Source organism: Coregonus lavaretus (genome assembly GCF_964263955.1).
Source record: "Coregonus lavaretus genome assembly, chromosome: 6".
Classification (NCBI taxonomy): Eukaryota; Metazoa; Chordata; class Actinopteri; order Salmoniformes; family Salmonidae; genus Coregonus; species Coregonus lavaretus.
In genome coordinates this window covers 64,276,727-64,300,934 of record NC_139993.1, presented here as the reverse complement: position 1 = coordinate 64,300,934, position 24,208 = coordinate 64,276,727, and the positions used below count along the sequence as shown (strand labels likewise).

At 46.1% G+C, this 24,208-nt stretch overlaps 1 protein-coding gene across 3 annotated transcripts in view; it reads right to left on the bottom strand.

The window, feature by feature from the left end:
• The window catches only part of LOC311131266 (tyrosine-protein kinase RYK-like), a 96,679-nt gene that overhangs the window by 5,479 nt on the left and 66,992 nt on the right, over window positions 1–24,208 (bottom strand). For all 3 annotated transcript variants that reach the window (XM_084164135.1, XM_084164136.1, XM_084164134.1), the window contains 4 exons: window positions 22,529–22,598; window positions 12,672–12,804; window positions 5,219–5,328; window positions 2,161–2,320 (listed from right to left, as the gene is read on the bottom strand). In XM_084164135.1, coding sequence (XP_084020261.1) covers window positions 2,161–2,320; window positions 5,219–5,328; window positions 12,672–12,804; window positions 22,529–22,598 — 473 coding nt within the window. The remainder of the gene's footprint in view (window positions 1–2,160; window positions 2,321–5,218; window positions 5,329–12,671; window positions 12,805–22,528; window positions 22,599–24,208) is intronic.

Here is a 24,208-nt window from a genome sequence, read left to right as displayed (position 1 = left end):
AATAAAGATTCAATTAATTCTATTTATATGGGACAGACATCCATTGATATGACCAACAAGACAGGGTGACAGACATACACTAAATAATATCTAGGACGAACAAAGGAAAGTGTGTGTACAAATCTCTCTTGGACCTTCTGGTTGTCTCTGCGGAACATTAGCTATATGCAGGCTAAACAATACAACATAGGACAGAGATACTTCACATGCATGGATTTAAAATCAGGGAAACTTTTCAACAATGTTCTATATTCTGTTGCAGAAATGTGTTAAAATTAGGGATAAGGTCTCTCAGTGTGAGATTAGTGTCAGGGAAAGTTATGTTCTGTACAGGCTGAACAGCGCCAATGGCTGAACAAAGCATTCCACTGACACAATGCAAGGAAATTTAGCTGAAAATGTACACCCAACATAGAAAACATTGTTCCTAAATGTTTTGATAAGGGCTTGAAAGCGAACCCCGTCTCTCTGAACCATGCAGTGTTTGAGAACAGCCAGTTATCAGAACCATTGTAGGTAGTGGCTGCAACTCCCAACATACTGAATCCATCCGACTTTAGCTTTTAACCAATTTCCTATTTCCAAAGAACAGAACATGATAAGATTATTCCAGTAGAGTATAACTATAAACATCAATAATATAAACATCAATAATATAAAAATTATTAAGGTTTTGAAACCAAGTCACCACTTCATTCATCAGTCATCTTCAGAAAATTGGCCAGTGTTCTACAAAGACAATATAACAAACGGTAGCTGAACATGAACCAGAAGGTATTCAGACTTGAGATCCACAATGGTAGTTGAACATGAACCAGAAGGTATTCAGACTTGAGATCCACAATGGTAGTTGAACATGAACCAGAAGGTATTCAGACTTGAGATCCACAATGGTAGCTGAACATGAACCAGAAGGTATTCAGACTTGAGATCCACAACGGTAGCTGAACATGAACCAGAAGGTATTCAGACTTGAGATCCACAACGGTAGCTGAACATGAACCAGAAGGTATTCAGACTTGAGATCCACAACGGTAGCTGAACATGAACCAGAAGGTATTCAGACTTGAGATCCACAACGGTAGTTGAACACGAACCAGAAGGTATTCAGACTTGAGATCCACAACGGTAGCTGAACATGAACCAGAAGGTATTCAGACTTGAGATCCACAACGGTAGCTGAACATGAACCAGAAGGTATTCAGACTTGAGATCCACAATGGTAGCTGAACATGAACCAGAAGGTATTCAGACTTGAGATGCACACTCAGAAAATCGCTCAAGTCTTCCATTGACATCAATGAAAGCTTTAGGAGAAAGTCTGAATGACTACTAGGATCCCTGGAGTCATCATGCCCTGACTTGGTGACTATGGTTCATTAACAATACCTCTGTGTTTGTGTGTGTGGCGCTGTGTTTGTGTGTGTGTGTGGCTGTGTGTGTGTGTGTGTGTGTGGCTGTGTGTGTGTGGCTGTGTGTGTGTGGCTGTGTGTGTGTGTGTGGCTGTGTGTGTGTGTGGTTGTGTGTGTGTGTGTGTGGCGCTGTGTGTGCGTGTGTGTGCGTGCGTGGATGTGTGTGTGTGGCTTTGTGTGGCTGTGTGTGGCGCTGTGTGTGTGTGTGGCGCTGTGTGTGTGTGGCGCTGTGTGTGTGTGGTGCTGTGTGTGCGGCTGTGTGCGGCTGTGTGCGGCTGTGTGTGTGTGTGGCGCTGTGTGTGTGTGGCGCTGTGTGTGTGTGGCGCTGTGTGTGTGTGGCGCTGTGTGTGTGTGGCGCTGTGTGTGTGGCGCTGTGTGTGTGGCGCTGTGTGTGTGGCGCTGTGTGTGTGGCGCTGTGTGTGTGGCGCTGTGTGTGTGTGGTGCTGTGTGTGTGTGGCGCTGTGTGTGCGTGTGGCGCTGTGTGTGTGTGGCGCTGTGTGCGGATGTGTGCGGCTGTAACACTGGTTCATTAACATGTGTGTAGTAACCTATGACCCAGAGAGGTTTAGAGGAAGTCAAGACAGGGTGCGGAGGATATAAAGAGGGAGGGGTGAGGACTCGGAGCAGCAGAGCTACATCAGGAATGAAGAGGTCAGGTACGAGGGAGGGACATCAGGGCATGGCTGTCTGGCTGGTGGTGGAGAGGAGCGCTCCATGGCCTTAGCTGGCTTCCTGTGTGTGTCCTCACCACATCACTAGCAGTAGAGAAGTCATTGTTGAGCAGGCTCTCCAAGGCCATCCAGCGGACCGGTCTGTTCTCATTGTCTCCCAGACAGTGGTAGTCCGTGGGGAACAGGTCTCTGGACAGGGCGTTGTCACAGATCTTCACCTGCATGCTGTCATCAATACTGTCAGCGGAAGAGAGGTAGAGGACAGGGCAACAGAGGAGAGGAAGGGGGGGTAGAGGACATGGCAACAGAGGAGAGGAGGGGGGGTAGAGGACATGGCAACAGAGGAGAGGAGGGGGGGTAGAGGACATGGCAACAGAGGAGAGGAGGGGGGGTAGAGGACATGGCAACAGAGGAGAGGAGGGGGGGTAGAGGACATGGCAACAGAGGAGAGGAGGGGGGGTAGAGGACATGGCAACAGAGGAGAGGAGGGGGGGTAGAGGACATGGCAACAGAGGAGAGGAAGGGGGGTAGAGGACATGGCAACAGAGGAGAGGAGGGGGGGTAGAGGACATGGCAACAGAGGAGAGGAGGGGGGGGGTAGAGGACATGGCAACAGAGGAGAGGAGGGGGGGTAGAGGACATGGCAACAGAGGAGAGGAGGGGGGGTAGAGGACATGGCAACAGAGGAGAGGAGGGGGGGTAGAGGACATGGCAACAGAGGAGAGGAGGGGGGGTAGAGGACATGGCAACAGAGGAGAGGAGGGGGGGTAGAGGACATGGCAACAGAGGAGAGGAGGGGGGGTAGAGGAGAGGAGGGGGGTAAGAGGACATGGCAACAGAGGAGAGGAGGGGGGGTAGAGGACATGGCAACAGAGGAGAGGAGGGGGGGTAGAGGACATGGCAACAGAGGAGAGGGGGGGTAGAGGACATGGCAACAGAGGAGAGGAGGGGGGGTAGAGGACATGGCAACAGAGGAGAGGAGGGGGGGTAGAGGACATGGCAACAGAGGAGAGGAAGGGGGGTAGAGGACATGGCAACAGAGGAGAGGAGGGGGGTAGAGGACATGGCAACAGAGGAGAGGAGGGGGGGTAGAGGACATGGCAACAGAGGAGAGGAGGGGGGGTAGAGGACATGGCAACAAAGGAGAGGAGGGGGGTAGAGGACATGGCAACAGAGGAGAGGAGGGGGAGTAGAGGAGAGGAGGGGGGGTAGAGGACATGGCAACAGAGGAGAGGAGGGGGGTAGAGGACATGGCAACAGAGGAGAGGAGGGGGGTAGAGGACATGGCAACAGAGGAGAGGAGGGGGGTAGAGGACATGGCAACAGAGGAGAGGGGGGGGTAGAGGAGAGGAGGGGGGGTAGAGGACATGGCAACAGAGGAGAGGAGGGGGGGTAGAGGACATGGCAACAGAGGAAAAGAGGGGGGTAGAGGACATGGCAACAGAGGAGAGGAGGGGGGGTAGAGGAGAGGAGGGGGGGTAGAGGACATGGCAACAGAGGAGAGGAGGGGGGGGGGAGGAGGGGGGTAGAGGACATGGCAACAGAGGAGAGGAGGGGGGGGTAGAGGAGAGGAGGGGGGGTAGAGGACATGGCAACAGAGGAGAGGAGGGGGAGTAGAGGACATGGCAACAGAGGAGAGGAGGGGGGGTAGAGGACATGGCAACAGAGGAGAGGAGGGGGGGTAGAGGACATGGCAACAGAGGAGAGGAGGGGGGGTAGAGGACATGGCAACAGAGGAGAGGAGGGGGGGTAGAGGACATGGCAACAGAGGAGAGGAGGGGGGGGTAGAGGACATGGCAACAGAGGAGAGGAGGGGGGGTAGAGGACATGGCAACAGAGGAGAGGAGGGGGGGTAGAGGACATGGCAACAGAGGAGAGGAGGGGGGGTAGAGGACATGGCAACAGAGGAGAGGAGGGGGGGGTAGAGGAGAGGAGGGGGGGTAGAGGACATGGTAACAGAGGAGAGGGGGGGGTAGAGGACATGGCAACAGAGGAGAGGACGGGGGTAGAGGACATGGTAACAGAGGAGAGGGGGGGTAGAGGACATGGCAACAGAGGAGAGGAGGGGGGTAGAGGACATGGCAACAGAGGAGAGGAGGGGGGGTAGAGGACATGGCAACAGAGGAGAGGAGGGGGGGTAGAGGACATGGCAACAGAGGAGAGGAGGGGGGGTAGAGGACATGGCAACAGAGGAGAGGAGGGGGGGTAGAGGACATGGTAACAGAGGAGAGGGGGGGTAGAGGACATGGCAACAGAGGAGAGGAGGGGGGTAGAGGACATGGCAACAGAGGAGAGGAGGGGGGGTAGAGGACATGGTTAACTGATTCAACATACATTTACATGCTCTTACAGTTGTTGCTATTAAGTGTTTATGAAATGCTTATGAATGCGTTGTGTATTGGTTACAAATGTGATATCAAGTCCTTATATAGGGACCTTTAACAGAAAGTGTGAACCGAAGGTATCACCCAACACAGTAGTTGACAAACACTTTCTGTAGGTTTTCTAAATGGTATGTTATCAAATCAAATAAATTGTATTGGTCACATGCGCCGAATACAACAGGTGTAGACTTCACCGTGCAAAGCTTACTTACGAGCCCTTTCCCAACAACGCAGAGTTAAAAAGACAAATATTTGCTAAATAAAAAAGGAAATCGTAAAACAATACAATAATGAGGCTGTATACAGGAAGTACCGGTACTGAGTCAATGTGCAGGGGTATGAGGTAGTGAAAGTATTCAGACCCCTTGACTTATTCCACCTTGTTACGTAACAGCCTTATTCTAAAATGGATTAAATAGTTGTATACACTCATATGCTAAATGGCATATTATTATTATTATCATATGTTGTACATATACTCAGGCTCAGGCTCTTGGGGCAGTGCTGCTTTAGTGGGTCTGCGTTCATCTTTCTGTCATGGCTGTGTAGGCTACCTGCAGTAATAGACTTCTCCTTAGTGGGTGGGTCGCTCAGGTGGGTGTCTAGAATATAGTTTCGGCACCGTTGCATCACGATAGGACAAAAATAAAAACAACAAAACGGATGCATATCCCATATCTGCGCTCTGTCACAACTCCTGCATAGAGTGTTCGCAGATGAGCCGAGCAGGACAGGGTCATGAGATACTCACACACAGTTCCTGGCGGCCAGATCTTTGTGGATGACCTCTCTCCTGGCCAGGTAGCTCATCCCACATGAGATCTGGATCGCCATGTGGACCAAGTCCTGCTGGGAGATGGCCTACAGAGACAGAGGGAGAGAAACTGAGCATGAGAGGGGGAGAGAGAGAGAGAGAGCGAGCGAGAGAGAGACAGAGAGAGACAGAGAAAGAGAGAGAGAGAGAAAGAAAGAGAGAGAGACAGAGAGAAAGAGAGAGCGAGAGCGAGAGAGAGAGAGAGAGAGAGAGAGCGAGAGCGAGAGCGAGAGAGCGTGGTGGAAAGTGGATATTCAGAGAAGTAGCCTGGTTGGTGAGGTTTACAATTTCACCACTCTGAGAAAAAATAACAATGGCTTCAATCACTTTTCAGATCACTGTAGTAGGACTTATTATGGGAGGCTTTTTAAAGCACTTTTCAGATTCCACAAGAAAAATACTGTATAACAAGAATGAAACTAGTCTTGTAGCTATTAAAGTTTTACAGACAGGACAGAGGGCCATATAGCCTGTTTAGGATAAAAGCTATTTGTTTTGTTTTTAAGAGGGCCCCAAGAGACAGGCCTGAAGGACCCCTGACTAATACAGAAACCAAAAGGCCCACAGGGCTCTGGTAAAAAGCAGTGCACTATGTAGATCCTAGGTGGGACACATCCAAAGTAGAAGATCATCTAGTGAGACAGGAGGAACCATAAGCCTGCTTCACTACCATCGTGTTATCTGTCCAATTAGCTCGGATGGCTTAGCCTCGCAGAGTACACATAAACAGCATGTCATGATGCTAATTCATGTAGCTTAGCCTAGCGGCGTCTATTTACATAAACATATTGTGTTTTACCTGGAAAGGTGACAGACAACTAGCCGACGGATGACATGCTGTGTGAGCTGAAGAGGACGGATGACATGCTGTGAGAGCTGAAGAGGACGGATGACACGCTGTGTGAGCTGAAGAGGACGGATGACATGCTGTGTGAGCTGAAGAGGACGGATGACACGCTGTGAGAGCTGAAGAGGACGGATGACACGCTGTGAGAGCTGAAGAGGACGGATGACATGCTGTGTGAGCTGAAGAGGACGGATGACATGCTGTGTGAGCTGAAGAGGACGGATGACACGCTGTGTGAGCTGAAGAGGACGGATGACATGCTGTGTGAGCTGAAGAGGACGGATGACATGCTGTGTGAGCTGAAGAGGACGGATGACACGCTGTGTGAGCTGAAGAGGACGGATGACATGCTGTGAGAGCTGAAGAGGACGGATGACATGCTGTGAGAGCTAATTCCCCAGAAGAAAGAAAGAGGGCTCCTGATGCACCACATCACGGCTTTGACGTAATCCTGCCCAGCATCCCAAATGGCACCCTATTCCCCATGGGCACTGGTCAAAAGTAGTGCACTACATAGGGAAAAGGGTACCATTTGGGATGCAACCTCAGCCTGAGTCAGACACACTGCTGGGGTGAGGTGCATTGTGGGCCGGGGCTGGCTCTGATGGACAGAGCAGAGATTTACAGCTGTCATAGACACACGCATGCAGGCACACGCATGCACACACAGGCATGCATACGCACAGGGAAGAGATTTCCAGCTGTTTAATGTTCTGTGACCTGATCTGTCAGCGTGACTCAACTCGTATTAATTGGACCCTTTGTGTTAAAGAAGACATCAGCGCCAGGCAACATTATAGCGTGATTAAACCCAGAGACATACATACAGTGAGGGAAAATAGTATTTGATCCCCTGCTGATTTTGTACGTTTGCCCACTGACAAAGAAATGATCAGTCTATAATTTTCAGAAAGAGTTCTGGCTCCCAGGTGTCTTTTATACAGGTAACGAGCTGAGATTAGGAGCACACTCTTAAAGGGAGTGCTCCTAATCTCAGCTTGTTACCTGTATAAAAGACACCTGTCCACAGAATCAATCAGATTCTAAACTCTCCACCATGGCCAAGACCAAAGAGCTCTCCAAGGATGTCAGGGACAAGATTGTAGACCTACACAAGGCTGGAATGGGCTACAAGACCATCGCCAAGCAGCTTGGTGAGAAGGTGACAACAGTTGGTGCGATTATTCGCAAATGGAAGAAACACAAAATAACTGTCAATCTCCCTCGGCCTGGGGCTCCATGCAACATCTCACCTCGTGGAGTTGCAATGACCATGAGAACGGTGAAGAATCAGCCCAGAGCTACACGGGAGGATCTTGTCAATGATCTCAAGGCAGTTGGGACCATAGTCACCAAGAAAACAATTGGTAACACACTACGCCGTGAAGGACTGAAATCCTGCAGCGCCCGCAAGGTCCCCCTGCTCAAGAAAGCACATATACAGGGCCGTCTGAAGTTTGCCAATGAACATCTGAATGATTCAGATGAGAACTGGGTGAAAGTGTTGTGGTCAGATGAGACCAAAATCGAGCTCTTTGGCATCAACTCAACTCGCTGTGTTTGGAGGAGGAGGAATGCTGCCTATGACCCCAAGAACACCATCCCCACCGTCAAACATGGAGGTGGAAACATTATGCTTGGGGGGTGATTTTCTGCTAAGGGTACAGGACAACTTCACCGCATCAAAGGGACGATGGACGGGGCCATGTACCGTCAAATCTTGGGTGAGAACCTCCTTCCCTCAGCCAGGGCATTGAAAATGGGTCGTGGATGGGTATTCCAGCATGACAATGACCCAAAACACACGGCCAAGGCAACAAAGGAGTGGCTCAAGAAGAAGCACATTAAGGTCCTGGAGTGGCCTAGCCAGTCTCCAGACCTTAATCCCATAGAAAATATGTGGAGGGAGCTGATGGTTCGAGTTGCCAAACGTCAGGCTCGAAACCTTAATGACTTGGAGAAGATCTGCAAAGAGGAGTGGGACAAAATCCCTCCTGAGATGTGTGCAAACCTGGTGGCCAACTACAAGAAACGTCTGACCTCTGTGATTGCCAACAATGGTTTTGCCACCAGTACTAAGTCATGTTTTGCAGAGGGGTCAAATACTTATTTCCCTCATTAAAATGCAAATCAATTTATAACATTTTATAACATAGTTTTTCTGGATTTTTTTGTTGTTATTCTGTCTCTCACTGTTCAAATAAACCTACCATTAAAATGATAGACTAATCATGTCTTTGTCAGTGGGCAAACTTACAAAATCAGCAGGGGATCAAATACTTTTTTCCCCTCACTGTACATATAAAACATTAAAGCGTGATTAAACCCAGAACCATATATACAGTGCCTTCGGAAAGTATTCAGACCCCTGTACTTTTTCCATATTTTGTTACGATACAGACTTATTCTAAAAAGGATTAAGTAAAAAAAATCCTCAGCAATCTACACACAATACCACATAATGACAAGCAAAAACAGGTGGACATTTTTGCACATGTATAAAAAACAAAAAAAAGAATAACTTATTTACATAAGTATTCAGACCCTTTACTCAGTACTTTGTTGAAGCGCCTTACATACGTATTGTGACCCTTTGCTATGAGACTCGAAAATTGATTAAATTGTTTTTTCCCCCTCATCTACACACAATACCTCATAATGACAAAGCAAAAAAAGGATTTTAGAAGTTTTTGCACATTTATTACAAATAAAAAACGGATATATCACATTTACATAACTCTGAGGTCCTGAGCGCTCTGGAGCAGGTTTTCATCAAGGATCTCTCTGTAATTTGCTCCGTTCATATTTCCCTGGATCCTGACTAGTCTCCCAGTCCCTGCCACTGAAAACCATCCCCACAGCATGATGCTGCCACCACCATGCTTCACCGTTGGGATGGTGCCAGGTTTCCTCCAGACGTGACGCTTGGCATTCAGGCCAAAGAGTTTACTCTTGGTTTCATCAGTCTCATGGTCTGAGAGTCTTTAGGTGCCTTTTGGCAAACTCCAAGCAGGCCGTCATGTGCCTTTTACAGAGGAGTGGTTTCCGCTGGCCACTCTACCATAAAAGGCTTGAAAGGTGGAGTGCTGCAGAGACGGTTGTCCTTCTGGAAGGTTCTCCAATCTCCACAGAGGAACTCTGGAGCTCTGTTAGAGCAGCCATCGGGTTCTTGGTCACCTCCCTGACCAAGGCCCTTCTCCCCCGATTGCTCAGTTCGGCCGGGCGGCCAGCTCTAGGAAGAGTCTTGGTGGTTCCAAACTTCTTCCATTTAAGAATGATGGAGGGCCACTGTGTTCTTGGGGACCTTCAATACTGCAGATATCCTAACCATTTCGCCAGAATGTTCCATCTTCATCCCATAAGTATTGAAGGTAGTGTGCTGTCACAGCTATCTTTAGACATACCAGTACCACCACTGTGCTATAGAATTAACCCACCCAAACTAGGCCTATCTGAAATATGAAAATGATTAATGAAATCACCAGGTAGCCTTTATTGATGTAGAAAAGATGTGTCCGTAGCAAACAGACTTTACATGCTAAACATTGCTAAACTGTACTTTACATGCTAAACGGTACTTTACATGGATAATATTAACGTCGGTAGGCTACTCTGTTTTTGCAAAACTGGAGAAAATTAAGCAAACGTTTTTTCTGGTCACCAATCTGGATATGTGCGCCCACCTTTGTCTTTGAAACAAGAATTTACTACAATGCCATAGGCCTATGTTAGTGACAGAGCGAATAGACAAATGGTATACAGTGGGGAGAACAAGTATTTGATACACTGCCGATTTTGCAGGTTTTCCTACTTACAAAGCATGTAGAGGTCTGTAATTTTTTATCATAGGTACACTTCAACTGTGAGAGAAAATCCTGAAAATCACATTGTATGATTTTTAAGTAATTCATTTGCATTTTATTGCATGACATAAGTATTTGATACATCAGAAAAGCTTTTGACTGGTACTGTATTTACACAAGGGCTTTGTTTACTTTAACAGATATAATAACACCTTGTGAAGCAGATGTAGGTTGGTCCTCTGTAGCTCAGCTGGTAGAGCACGGCGCTTGTAACCCCAAGGTAGTGGGTTCGATCCCCGGGACCACCCATACGTAAAAATGTATGCGCACATGACTAAGTCGCTTTGGATAAAAGCGTCTGCTAAATGGCGTATTTTTATTTTTAATTTTTTTAAATGTTGAGTAGAGAATGAGCCAAACTGTAATGCTATGCTAAAGTTGGAATGATGCTATGCTAAAGACTGTATTGATGCTACGCTTAAGACCGGAATAATGCTACGCTAAAGACCGGAATAATGCTACGCTAAAGACCGGAATAATGCTATGCAAAAGACCGGAATAATGGTATGCAAAAGACCGGAATAATGCTATGCTAAAGACCGGAATAAAGCTATGCTAAAGACCGGAATAATGCTATGCTCTCTCCGTGCTTTCCAGACACTTCAGGGTGTCTCCCAAATGGCAACCTAATTCCCCATAGCGCTCTGGTCAAAAGTAGTGCACTATATAGGGAATAGGGTGCCATTTGGGACGTATCTAAAGATACACCGATGATTTATGTCTACATGTTTATTTTACGACAGCACAAGGAAAGAAATGTTACGAGTATGTCTTTGTCAGTCCCCTACCAAATCGGGCAAAAGTATATTTTGAGAGGATGGACGGGAGGCAAAGTGGTGGTGTGTTATCCCAAACATACAAAGGAAGTTCTCTTCACAGCTATTGAGCAGCAAGCTTAGTCTTGTGATGGAAAATTAGTCAGCAGGTTTTTTCTGCTGCACCTTCAACAGGGCTTTTCCCTCTCGGAACGTGCGTGTGCGCGCGCATGTGCGTGTGAGAATCGAGAGTCTCGGTTCAAGGCTGATTGATTGGTTGGATTTACGTTACGTTACGTGCCAAGTGGATCAAAGGACCCCTGGGGGTACCAAGCACAATGGGACACAGTGTCTATGCCTTAAGCTCCAGATTAAAGGGGTACTTAGCAATTCTACTTCCCCAGAGTCAGAAGAACTCGTGGATACCATTTTAATGTCTCTGCGTGCAGTTTTAAGGAAGTTGCTAACTACAGTGGGGGAAAAAAGTATTTAGTCAGCCACCAATTGTGCAAGTTCTCCCACTTAAAAAGATGAGAGAGGCCTGTAATTTTCATCATAGGTACATGTCAACTATGCCAGACAAATTGAGGAAAAAAAATCCAGAAAATCACATTGTAGGATTTTTTATGAATTTATTTGCAAATTATGGTGGAAAATAAGTATTTGGTCAATAACAAAAGTTTCTCAATACTTTGTTATATACCCTATGTTGGCAATGACACAGGTCAAACGTTTTCTGTAAGTCTTCACAAGGTTTTCACATACTGTTTATTGGTATTTTGGCCCATTCCTCCATGCAGATCTCCTCTAGAGCAGTGATGTTTTGGGGCTGTCGCTGGGCAACACGGACTTTCAACTCCCTCCAAAGATTTTCTATGGGGTTGAGATCTGGAGACTGGCTAGGCCACTCCAGGACCTTGAAATGCTTCTTACGAAGCCACTCCTTCGTTGCCCGGGCGGTGTGTTTGGGATCATTGTCATGCTGAAAGACCCAGCCACGTTTCATCTTCAATGCCCTTGCTGATGGAAGGAGGTTTTCACTCAAAATCTCACGATACATGGCCCCATTCATTCTTTCCTTTACACGGATCAGTCGTCCTGGTCCCTTTGCAGAAAAACAGCCCCAAAGCATGATGTTTCCACCTCCATAATTCACAGTAGGTATGGTGTTCTTTGGATGCAACTCAGCATTCTTTGTCCTCCAAACACGACGAGTTGGGTTTTTACCAAAAAGTTCTATTTTGGTTTCATCTGACGATATGACATTCTCCCAATCCTCTTCTGGATCATCCAAATGCACTCTAGCAAACTTCAGACGGGCCTGGACATGTACTGGCTTAAGCAGGGGGACACGTCTGGCACTGCAGGATTTGAGTCCCTGGCGGCGTAGTGATAACCATAGAACGGTAGGACGACAGTACGCCAGAGCCAGGGTTTGGATAATGGTAGGATAACCATAGAACGGTAGGACGGCAGTAGGCCGGAGCCAGGGTTTGGATAATGGTAGGATAACCATAGTAGAACGGTAGGATGACAGTAGGCCGGAGCCAGGGTTTGGATAATGGTAGGATAACCATAGTAGAACGGTAGGATGACAGTAGGCCGGAGCCAGGGTTTGGATAATGGTAGGATAACCATAGTAGAACGGTAGGACGGCAGTAGGCCGGAGCCAGGGTTTGGATAATGGTAGGATAACCATAGAACGGTAGGACGGCAGTAGGCCGGAGCCAGGGTTTGGATAATGGTAGGATAACCATAGTAGAACGGTAGGATGACAGTAGGCCGGAGCCAGGGTTTGGATAATGGTAGGATAACCATAGTAGAACGGTAGGACGGCAGTAGGCCGGAGCCAGGGTTTGGATAATGGTAGGATAACCATAGAACGGTAGGACGGCAGTAGGCCGGAGCCAGGGTTAGGGGCTCACCTGTGGGTTGTTGGCCTCGGCCAGCTTGCACTGTCTCAGGAACAGTTTGAGGTTACCCCAGTTCATATAGGGCAGCAGTACCATGGGCTTCTCTCCTTCCTCTGTACACACGTGACTGATGGGGAGCAGGTTCCTGGAGGACAGAGAGAAACACAAGGGTAAACATACTGCACACATCAGTTAGCCCAGTGTTTCCCAACTCTGGGTCCTCAAGTACCCCTAACAGCACACATTTTGTTGTAACCCTGGACAAAAACACATGATTCAACTTGTCAAGGGCTTGAAGATTAGTTGACAAGTAGAATCAGGTGTGCTTGTCCGGGACCACAACATAAATATGTACTGCTGGGGGTACTGGAGGACATATCATCTGTGTTCGGGGGAAAGGAGAGAACACATCTGAAATACGTATGGAAACTTTATTCGGAGTGGCTGAGGTTACGGATGTTCTGGAAACCCGTTTTGCCGTGGCTGAAGAGATTTTACACCTAGCGGATGCTCTTTGTTCCGCTGCCAACCTAGAGGATGCTCTGTGCTCCGCTGCCGCTTCCCTGATGAACAAACCAACTTCATGTTGTACACAAAGGACATGTTCAAAAGAAATGTTCCAACTATTGCATTCCAAGCTTCAGTAGAATATTAACCCTCTACAGTCGAAGCCGGGGAGGGGGTTCTACTAAGCTATATGGAATTGTTTTAAGAAGGTCATGCCAAGGATGACTTAGCTATTTGATTTTAAATTTTGAAGTATATATATTTGGCCTTAATGCTATTAGCCCATTCAAACGCGTTGAATTACAGATTCACTGCATGGAACAGAGTCCCAAAAATAATAAAATGAAAGTTTGTTCTAAAGTGTCTGTCCTATATCTGAGATAATAAATATCAGGATGTCCCCCCCCATGTATTTAACCCCTTATTTTTGGCACTAAACAGTCTCCATATACAGTTGAAGTCGGAAGTTTACATACACTTAGGTCAAAATGATAATGGGAAATATATATTTTTAAAGGATATGTATATATGTATGTATATGTATTTATATGTATGTATGTGTATATGTATGTACAGTGAGGGAAAAAAGTATTTGATCCCCAGCTGATTTTGTACAGTGGGGGGAAAAAGTATTTAGTCAGCCACCAATTGTGCAAGTTTCAGCCACCAATTGTGCAAGTTATCCCACTTAGAAAGATGAGAGGCCTGTAATTTTCATCATAGGTACACGTCAACTATGACAGACAAAATGAGAAAAAAAATCCAGAAAATCACATTGTAGGATTTTTCATGAATTTATTTGCAAATTATGGTGGAAAATAAGTATTTGGTCAATAACAAAAGTTTCTCAACACTTTGTTATATACCCTATGTTGGCAATGACACAGGTCAAATATTTTCTGTAAGTCGTTATTGGTATTTTGGCCCATTCCTCCATGCAGATCTCCTCTAGAGCAGTGATGTTTTGGGGCTGTCGCTGGGCAACACAGACTTTCAACTCCCTCCAAAGATTTTCTATGGGGTTGAGATCTGGAGACTGGCTAGGCCACTCCAGGACCTTGAAATGCTTCTTACGAAGCCACTCCTTCGTTGCCCGGGCGGTGTGTTTGGGATCATTGTCATGCTGTAAGACCCAGCCACGTTTCATCTTCAATGCCCTTGCTGATGGAAGGAGGTTTTCACTCAAAATCTCACGATACATGGCCCCATTCATTCTTTCCTTTACACGGATCAGTCGTCCTGGTCCCTTTGCAGAAAAACAGCCCCAAAGCATGATGTTTCCACCTCCATGCTTCACAGTAGGTATGGTGTTCTTTGGATGCAACTCAGCATTCTTTGTCCTCCAAACAGGACGAGTTGAGTTTTTACCAAAAAGTTCTATTTTGGTTTCATCTGACCATATGACATTCTCCCAATCCTCTTCTGGATCATCCAAATGCACTCTAGCAAACTTCAGACGGGCCTGGACATGTACTGGCTTAAGCAGGGGGACACGTCTGGCACTGCAGGATTTGAGTCCCTGGCGGCGTAGTGTGTTACTGATGGTAGGCTTTGTTACTTTGGTCCCAGCTCTCTGCAGGTCATTCACTAGGTCCCCCCGTGTGGTTCTGGGATTTTTGCTCACTGTTCTTGTGATCATTTTGACCCAACGGGGTGAGATCTTGCGTGGAGCCCCAGATCGAGGGAGATTATCAGTGGTCTTGTATGTCTTCCATTTCCTAATAATTGCTCCCACAGTTGATTTCTTCAAACCAAGCTGCTTACCTATTGCAGATTCAGTCTTCCCAGCCTGGTGCAGGTCTACAATTTTGTTTCTGGTGTCCTTTGACAGCTCTTTGGTCTTGGCCATAGTGGAGTTTGGAGTGTGACTGTTTGAGGTTGTGGACAGGTGTCTTTTAATCTGATAACAAGTTCAAACAGGTGCCATTAATACAGGTAACGAGTGGAGGACAGAGGAGCCTCTTAAAGAAGAAGTTACAGGTCTGTGAGAGCCAGACATCTTGCTTGTTTGTAGGTGACCAAATACTTAAATTTGCAAATAAATTCATAAAAAATCCTACAATGTGATTTCCTGGATATTTTTTTCTCAATTTGTCTGTCATAGTTGACGTGTACCTATGATGAAAATTACAGGCCTCTCTCATCTTTTTAAGTGGGAGAACTTGCACAATTGGTGGCTGACTAAATACTTTTTTCCCCCACTGTACGTTTGCCCACTGACAAAGAAATGATCAGTCTATAATTTTAATGGTAGGTTTATTTGAACAGTGTGAGACAGAATAACAACAAAAAAATCCAGAAAAACGCATGTTAAATATGTTATAACTTGATTTGCATTTTAATGAGGGAAAAAAGTATTTGACACCCTCTCAATCAGAAAGATTGGTCAGGTTTCTTTTATACAGGTAACGAGCTGAGATTAGGAGCACACTCTTAAATGGAGTGCTCCTAATCTCAGGTGTGCTCCTAATCTCAGTTTGTTACCTGTATAAAAGACACCTGTCCACAGAAGCAATCAATCAATCAGATTCCAAACTCTCCACCATGGCCAAGACCAAAGAGCTCTCCAAGGATGTCAGGGACAAGATTGTTGACCTACACAAGGCTGGAATGGGCTACAAGACCATCGCCAAGCAGCTTGGTGAGAAGGTGAAAACAGTTGGTGTGATTATTCGCAAATGAAAGAAACACAAATAACTGTCAATCTCCCTCGGCCTGGGGCTCCATGCAAGGTCTCACCTCGTGGAGTTGCAATGATCATGAGAACGGTGAGGAATCAGCCCAGAACTATACGTGAGGATCTTGTCAATGATCTCAAAGCAGCTGGGACCATAGTCACCAAGAAAACAATTGGTAACACACTACGCCGTGAAGGACTGAAATCCTGCAGCGCCCGCAAGGTCCCCCTGCTCAAGAAAGCACATATACAGGCCCGTCTGAAGTTTGCCAATGAACATCTGAACGATTCAGAGGAGAACTGGGTGAAAGTGTTGTGGTTAGATGAGACCAAAATCTAGCTCTTTGGCATCAACTCAACTTGCCGTGTTTGGAGGAAGAGGAATGCTGCCTATGACCCCAAGAACACCATCCCCACCGTCAAACATGGAGGTGGAAACAATATGCTTTGGGGGTGTTTTTCTGCTAAGGGGACAGGACAACTTCACCGCATCAAAGGGACGATGGACGGGGCCATGTACCGTCAAATCTTGGGTGAGAACCTCCTTCCCTCAGCCAGGGCATTGAAAATGGGTCGTGGATGGGTATTCCAGCATGACAATGACCCAAAACACACGGCCAAGGCAACAAAGGAGTGGCTCAAGAAGAAGCACATTAAGGTACTGGAATGGCCTAGCCAGTCTCCAGACCTTAATCCCATAGAAAATCTGTGGAGGGAGCTGAAGGTTCGAGTTGCCAAACGTCAGGCTCGAAACCTTAATGACTTGGAGAAGATCTGCAAAGAGGAGTGGGACAAAATCCCTCCTGAGATGTGTGCAAACCTGGTGGCCAACTGCAAGAAAGGTCTGACCTCTGATTGCCAACAAGGGTTTCGCCACCAAGTACTAAGTCATTTTTGCAGAGGGGTCAAATACTTATTTCCCTCATTAAAATGCAAATCAATTTATAAAATTTTTGACATACGCTTTTCTGGATTTTTTTGTTGTTATTCTGCCTCTCACTGTTCAAATAAACCTACCATTAAAATTATAGACTGATCATGTCTTTGTCAGTGGGCAAACATACAAAATCAGCAGGGGATCAAATACTTTTTCCCCCTCACTGTATGTATATGTACAGTTGAAGTCGGAAGTTTACATACACTTAGGTTGGAGTCATTAAAACTCGTTTTTGCATCATGAGGAAGGAAAATTATGTGGATATATTGAAGCAACATCTCAAGACATCAGTCAGGAAGTTAAAGCTTGGTCGCAAATGGGTCTTCCAAATGGACAATGACCCCGAGCATACTTCCAAAGTTGTGGCAAAATGGCTTATGGATAACAAAGTCAAGGTATTGGAGTGGCCATCACAAAGCCCTGACCTCAATCCTATAGAAAATTTGTGGGCAGAACTGAAAAAGCGTGTGCGAGCAAGGAGGCCTACAAACCTGACTCAGTTACACCAGCTCTGTCAGGAGGAATGGGACAAAATTCACCCAATTTATTGTGGGAAGCTTGTGGAAGACTACCCGAAACGTTTGACCCAAGTTAAAAAATGTAAAGGCAATGCTACCAAATACTAATTGAGTGTATGTAAACTTCTGATCCACTGGGATTGTGATGAAAGAAATAAAAGCTGAAATAAATCATTAATCATAAATCATAATTCTCTCTACTATTATTCTGACATTTCACATTCTTAAAATAAAGTGGTGATCCTAACTGACCTAAGACAGGGAATTTTTACTAGGATAAAATGTCAGGAATTGTGAAAAACTGAGTTTAAATGTATTTGGCTAAGGTGTATGTAAACTTCAGACTTCAACTGTATACTGTCCTTCCATTAATTTTCTCAAGATGAGATGAGTCTTGTGAGGCCTGTGGGAGTCATACAGCAAAACAACCCACATCTACGTGTTCGTGGTAGGCTCACGTTTCCACAGAGCGGTCATATTAGTGTGTAGCCCAAACGGTTCGGACGCTACAGACAGAAGTTGGCAGGTCGGCTGCACCAAGACGCTTGTGAGGGTCATCGTGTTCATGAGAGTCTCATCTTTCCACAGAGTTGTCATAATAGTTTGTAGGTTTTCTGTGAGAAGACCGATTTTCGGGATGTCTCATGGTCCGACAAACACCCGCTATAGCTCTGTCACCTTTCACCGCAGATGCGGAAGTGCGATATCGCCGGGGAGGTGGAGTGGGAGCAGTATCTATGGAGTGTAAAATAACACATGGGAGGTGGAGTGGGAGCAGTATCTATGGAGTGTATAATAACACATGGGAGGTGGAGTGGGAGCAGTATCTATGGAGTGTATAATAACACATGGGAGGTGGAGTGGGAGCAGTATCTATGGAGTGTATAATAACACATGGGAGGTGGAGTGGGAGCAGTATCTATGGAGTGTATAATAACACATGGGAGGTGGAGTGGGAGCAGTATCTATGGAGTGTATAATAACACATGGGAGGTGGAGTGGGAGCAGTATCTATGGAGTGTATAATAACACATGGGAGGTGGAGTGGGAGCAGTATCTATGGAGTGTATAATAACACATGGGAGGTGGAGTGGGAGCAGTATCTATGGAGTGTATAATAACACATGGGAGGTGGAGTGGGAGCAGTATCTATGGAGTGTATAATAACACATGGGAGGTGGAGTGGGAGCAGTATCTATGGAGTGTATAATAACACATGGGAGGTGGAGTGGGAGCAGTATCTATGGAGTGTATAATAACACATGGGAGGTGGAGTGGGAGCAGTATCTATGGAGTGTATAATAACACATGGGAGGTGGAGTGGGAGCAGTATCTATGGAGTGTATAATAACACGTGGGAGCAGTATCTATGTAGTGTAAAATAACACATGGGAGGTGGAGTGGGAGCAGTATCTATGGAGTGTATAATAACACATGGGAGGTGGAGTGGGAGCAGTATCTATGGAGTGTATAATAACACATGGGAGGTGGAGTGGGAGCAGTATCTATGGAGTGTATAATAACACATGGGAGGTGGAGTGGGAGCAGTATCTATGGAGTGTATAATAACACATGGGAGGTGGAGTGGGAGCAGTATCTATGGAGTGTATAATAACACATGGGAGGTGGAGTGGGAGCAGTATCTATGGAGTGTATAATAACACATGGGAGGTGGAGTGGGAGCAGTATCAATGGAGCGTATAATAACACATGGGAGGTGGAGTGGGAGCAGTATCTATGGAGTGTATAATAACACATGGGAGGTGGAGTGGGAGCAGTAGCTATGGAGTGTAAAATAACACATGGGAGGTGGAGTGGGAGCAGTATCTATGGAGTGTATAATAACACATGGGAGGTGGAGTGGGAGCAGTATCTATGGAGTGTATAATAACATATGGGAGGTGGAGTGGGAACAGTATCTATATAGTGTATAATAACACGTGGGAGCAGTATCTATGTAGTGTAAAATAACACATGGGAGGTGGAGTGGGAGCAGTATCTATGGAGTGTATAATAACACATGGGAGGTGGAGTGGGAGCAGTATCTATGGAGTGTATAATAACACATGGGAGGTGGAGTGGGAGCAGTATCTATGGAGTGTATAATAACACATGGGAGGTGGAGTGGGAGCAGTATCTATGGAGTGTATAATAACACATGGGAGGTGGAGTGGGAGCAGTATCTATGGAGTGTATAATAACACATGGGAGGTGGAGTGGGAGCAGTATCTATGGAGTGTATAATAACACATGGGAGGTGGAGTGGGAGCAGTATCTATGGAGTGTAAAATAACACATGGGAGGTGGAGTGGGAGCAGTATCTATGGAGTGTATAATAACACATGGGAGGTGGAGTGGGAGCAGTATCTATGGAGTGTATAATAACACATGGGAGGTGGAGTGGGAGCAGTAGCTATGGAGTGTATAATAACACATGGGAGGTGGAGTGGGAGCAGTATCTATGGAGTGTATAATAACACATGGGAGGTGGAGTGGGAGCAGTATCTATGGAGTGTATAATAACACATGGGAGGTGGAGTGGGAGCAGTATCTATGGAGTGTATAATAACACATGGGAGGTGGAGTGGGAGCAGTATCTATGGAGTGTATAATAACACATGGGAGGTGGAGTGGGAGCAGTATCTATGGAGTGTATAATAACACATGGGAGGTGGAGTGGGAGCAGTATCTATGGAGTGTAAAATAACACATGGGAGGTGGAGTGGGAGCAGTAGCTATGGAGTGTAAACTTCTGGGCGGCAGGTAGCTTAGTGGGTAAGAGCGTTGTGCCAGTAACCGAAAGGTCGCTGGTTCTAATCCCCGAGCCGACTATGTGAAAAATCTGTCGATGTGCCCTTAAGCAAGGCACTTAACCCTAATTGCTCCTGTAAGTCGCTCTGGATAAGAGCGTCTGCTAAATGACTAAAATGTAAATGTAAATGAGTGTAAAATAACACATGGGAGGTGGAGTGGGAGCAGTATCTATGGAGTGTATAATAACACGTGGGAGCAGTATCTATGTAGTGTAAAATAACACATGGGAGGTGGAGTGGGAGCAGTATCTATGGAGTGTATAATAACACATGGGAGGTGGAGTGGGAGCAGTATCTATGGAGTGTATAATAACACATGGGAGGTGGAGTGGGAGCAGTATCTATGGAGTGTATAATAACACATGGGAGGTGGAGTGGGAGCAGTATCTATGGAGTGTATAATAACACATGGGAGGTGGAGTGGGAGCAGTAGCTATGGAGTGTATAATAACACATGGGAGGTGGAGTGGGAGCAGTATCTATGGAGTGTATAATAACACATGGGAGGTGGAGTGGGAGCAGTATCTATGGAGTGTAAAATAACACATGGGAGGTGGAGTGGGAGCAGTATCTATGGAGTGTATAATAACACATGGGAGGTGGAGTGGGAGCAGTATCTATGGAGTGTATAATAACACATGGGAGGTGGAGTGGGAGCAGTAGCTATGGAGTGTAAAATAACCCGCACAGAACGTGATCCCGATCAGGAGCTTTGAGAAAGAGCTCAACTTTATTTATCCAGGTGTGTCTCACTGGGATAAAAATATATTTCGCAAGAGATGCCAGTAATATATCTAGCAATATAGATACTTTATTGTCCTTTGGGTTAGATGTGTCTTCTGCCTTCCCCAACACACACAGACACAAAAACGAATAACGCGTGGAGTATTAATGAGTATTACATCTCTACTTAGACCAATGGAAAATATTACTAATCCTGTGTCTCAGCAGGGGTGAAACCAACTCCACTGAATGGGCATATATTTTGTTGAAGATTGGTGAGATGTTAAAACCAGTCAAGCCCATTGCGTGACAATGTGTCACACAGGAGGGAGTTCTGGGAAGATTGGTTTCGGTGTTGGCTGACGGGACATTAGTGGCTGCCAGACAGACGGAGGAGGATGCGTCTCGGAGAGCAGATGAAAGGAGAGTCGTCTCTCACTGTGACAGCCTGACCTCAGGAAGGGGAAGAGGAAGGTGTGGGCCCAGCCGTGACGAACTTACACGGCTTCCACATAATCACCCAGTGCACACACACACGCACAGACCCAATATCTTGCACACACAACACACGTACGGCAGGACAAGCAGTCCAATGCTCAGAGGTGTTTTGGGGAAGTGTCAGACTGCAGCAGCCTTGAATCAGGACCAACAATGCAACAGGCTGACGTTCCAGTCATAACTAGGGTCCTGTGTTTTGGGCAGTCATGTCACACGCCTGGATTTTAACCTTTATTTAAAAGCTTTTTCATCAGACCGTCCCCTTTTTCTTCTCATGTCAGATGGTCCAGCTCCGTCCTCAGACAACTGCTTTCATTTTTTAGGTGGAATTCTCTTTTCTGGATACAGCTTCAAAACACAGGATCAAATATTGCTGTGTCACATGATTGCGCACAACACATGGCCCTAGCATAGCGGACAGTTCAAGGGTTCACGCAGAATGAGGAACAACCTAAGACAACAGTGTGTAATCTTTTAATGTGGGAAGCTAAACAGGGTGGTGCTGGGACCCTTTCAACAAGTTTCCAAGGTAGTGCCTAGTTCAAGGGAGCTCGTGTTATTATGACAGTGTGAGTTTGGGGTAATATATCGTGGTATATACGTGTAGCAAATAAATAAAAATGTGGTGAAAAATGTATGCACTCACTAACTAAGTCGCTCTGGATAAGAGCGTCTGCTAAATTACTAAAATGTAAATATCGTCACGGCTGGAATGCTGTTTGAGGACCACTTTGGAAACAAGTGTTTTAATAAATGCTTTTAAGTGCTGTTCTCTGGGGGATCAGGTTGGACTACTTACAATTATAAATAAACTCAATTGTGCCAATTGACATCCAGGATCCAAACCACCCGTTTTATAACATGTAATCTTTAGTGTACGGAAATCTAGTTGGCATCTAGTTGTGCAAGGTGACTCTTTCAACAGGTTTCCAGTTCAGGGACATTCTGTTGTTACGACCATAGAATTAGAATGAATGTGTGGGATGATGAGTTATTGCTGAGCAGACAGCTCAGTCAGTCTGAGTTGTATATATATATGTGTCTCGTCATGTCGATGCCATGTGGAAATAAACAAGGACGCCAGAGGCTAGCCCTTTGACTTACTGACTAACCCGCAGAATTAAAAAACAGAGATCTGTCTGATCTCGGTTCAGCTGGTTGTGACGTACCTCTGGTGATTTGATTGACTGATTTACCTGTGATGAAGTCCTCGTAGTTTACAGCTTTCTGTCAGCATCATGGTCACCTGCACCTCAGAGGCCTGGTCTACAGAATGAGAGAAGAGGCGAAAGAGCAAAAGAGAGAAATCAAGAAGGAAGGAGAGAAGAGAAGACAAGACAAGACACTCAGGTTTAGTCTAGAAAATCAGGGGATATATTAGTGCAGTCTTGATGAACACCCAACTTAAGTTTTGGAACACAACCCCAAAACCCCACTCAGTAGACGACTGCTTGGCTGTATGCTACGACTGCTTGGCTGTATGCTACGACTGCTTGGCTGTATGCTACGACTGCTTGGCTGTATGCTAACCCTTCTTGAACAAGCTGAGCCATGAACATTCCTCATGACTAACTGGGGGGGGGGGGGGGGGGAAATAGTCTAAAAAAGGTCATCTAACAGTCTAACAACCCTCTTGACCTCACACCATTCTATTCTCTGAGAACAGCCCCACCAGTCAGGGCTTCCTGTGAGAGTTATATCTTCTCTGGTTTGGAGAAACAGACGCTAGATTGACTCTTGCCAAGCCAAGCCACACAGAGGCCCAGAACTGGGTTCTATTACTATTTAAAATCATTCAAATTATTGGGCGTTTGCTCTAGTCTTCCTGGAGTGTCAGCGGGGTTTGCACTCGTGCGACTATTCTATTGATTCTTTTTTTGCCAAACTCAATCAAAACCCAGATAAAGTTCTTGAAGTGATTTCATAAACTATTTGAACCCAGGTCTGCAGAGGGCCCGTGTTTAATCTGGGAGTGAGAGAGAGGCCTTCTGGGAAGCAGGCATGTTTCCTGCCCTCGGGGCCTGCTGGGAGGAAGAGGAGGAGGAAGTGGAACGATGAACAAAGCAGGACCCTGGTATGGTTGGCATGGTTGTGGGCACATTGTTCATGGTTTGGTACCCACCCCACCCTGGATAAACATGGAAGTGTCTAGAGGAGCTAGAGGGCAAAGGTCAGCTGGAAAGGGAGACATGAACCTGAGAACGCCTGCGGGAAGGAGAGCCATATGCTGTGGGGGTGGTAACCTACGGGTACCCTTCCACCTGACGAGATCGAAGTCAAGTGGTCAGAGGTTGCCTAAGTCCATTTAACCCAAACCCATAACCTTAGGTTAACATTATGGTCTAATCCGTAGGCTAACAGCCCTGCTAACAATTGTTTTTATATGCACAGGAAACCTAATAAGATAAATGGATATCTGTTTATTCAAACTGGTGGGAAATTCATCACAGCCACGCAGATAGCAGCAATACACAGTATACACATTAACAATGATAGGGTCTTGTGACGCTTTAATATGTCAATAACACTGTTGAAAAGGTTCTTGAAAGGTTTAGCATCCAAAGACAGATGAACTCTATTCTCGTGTTGTGTACCATTCATTTTCTGACCATGGTACAATTGACACCGGCTTTAACTTTCGGTCAGCCCTTTAACAGTGGCATTTGTGAACCGAGGGCTTTCTCTGTCTGCAGCAGGAGCATAGAGATGAAACAGACATAGCAACTTCCTGGAAACAGATCAGGTGGTACTCAGTTTACTCAGGGACATGCCATCCTGGCACCTGCCATAACACTGTTTGCCAAGCCCTTTATTTTTTTAAACACACGTTAAGTTACCCATGAAAGGGAGACGGGGAAAACGTTAAAACAACCTTT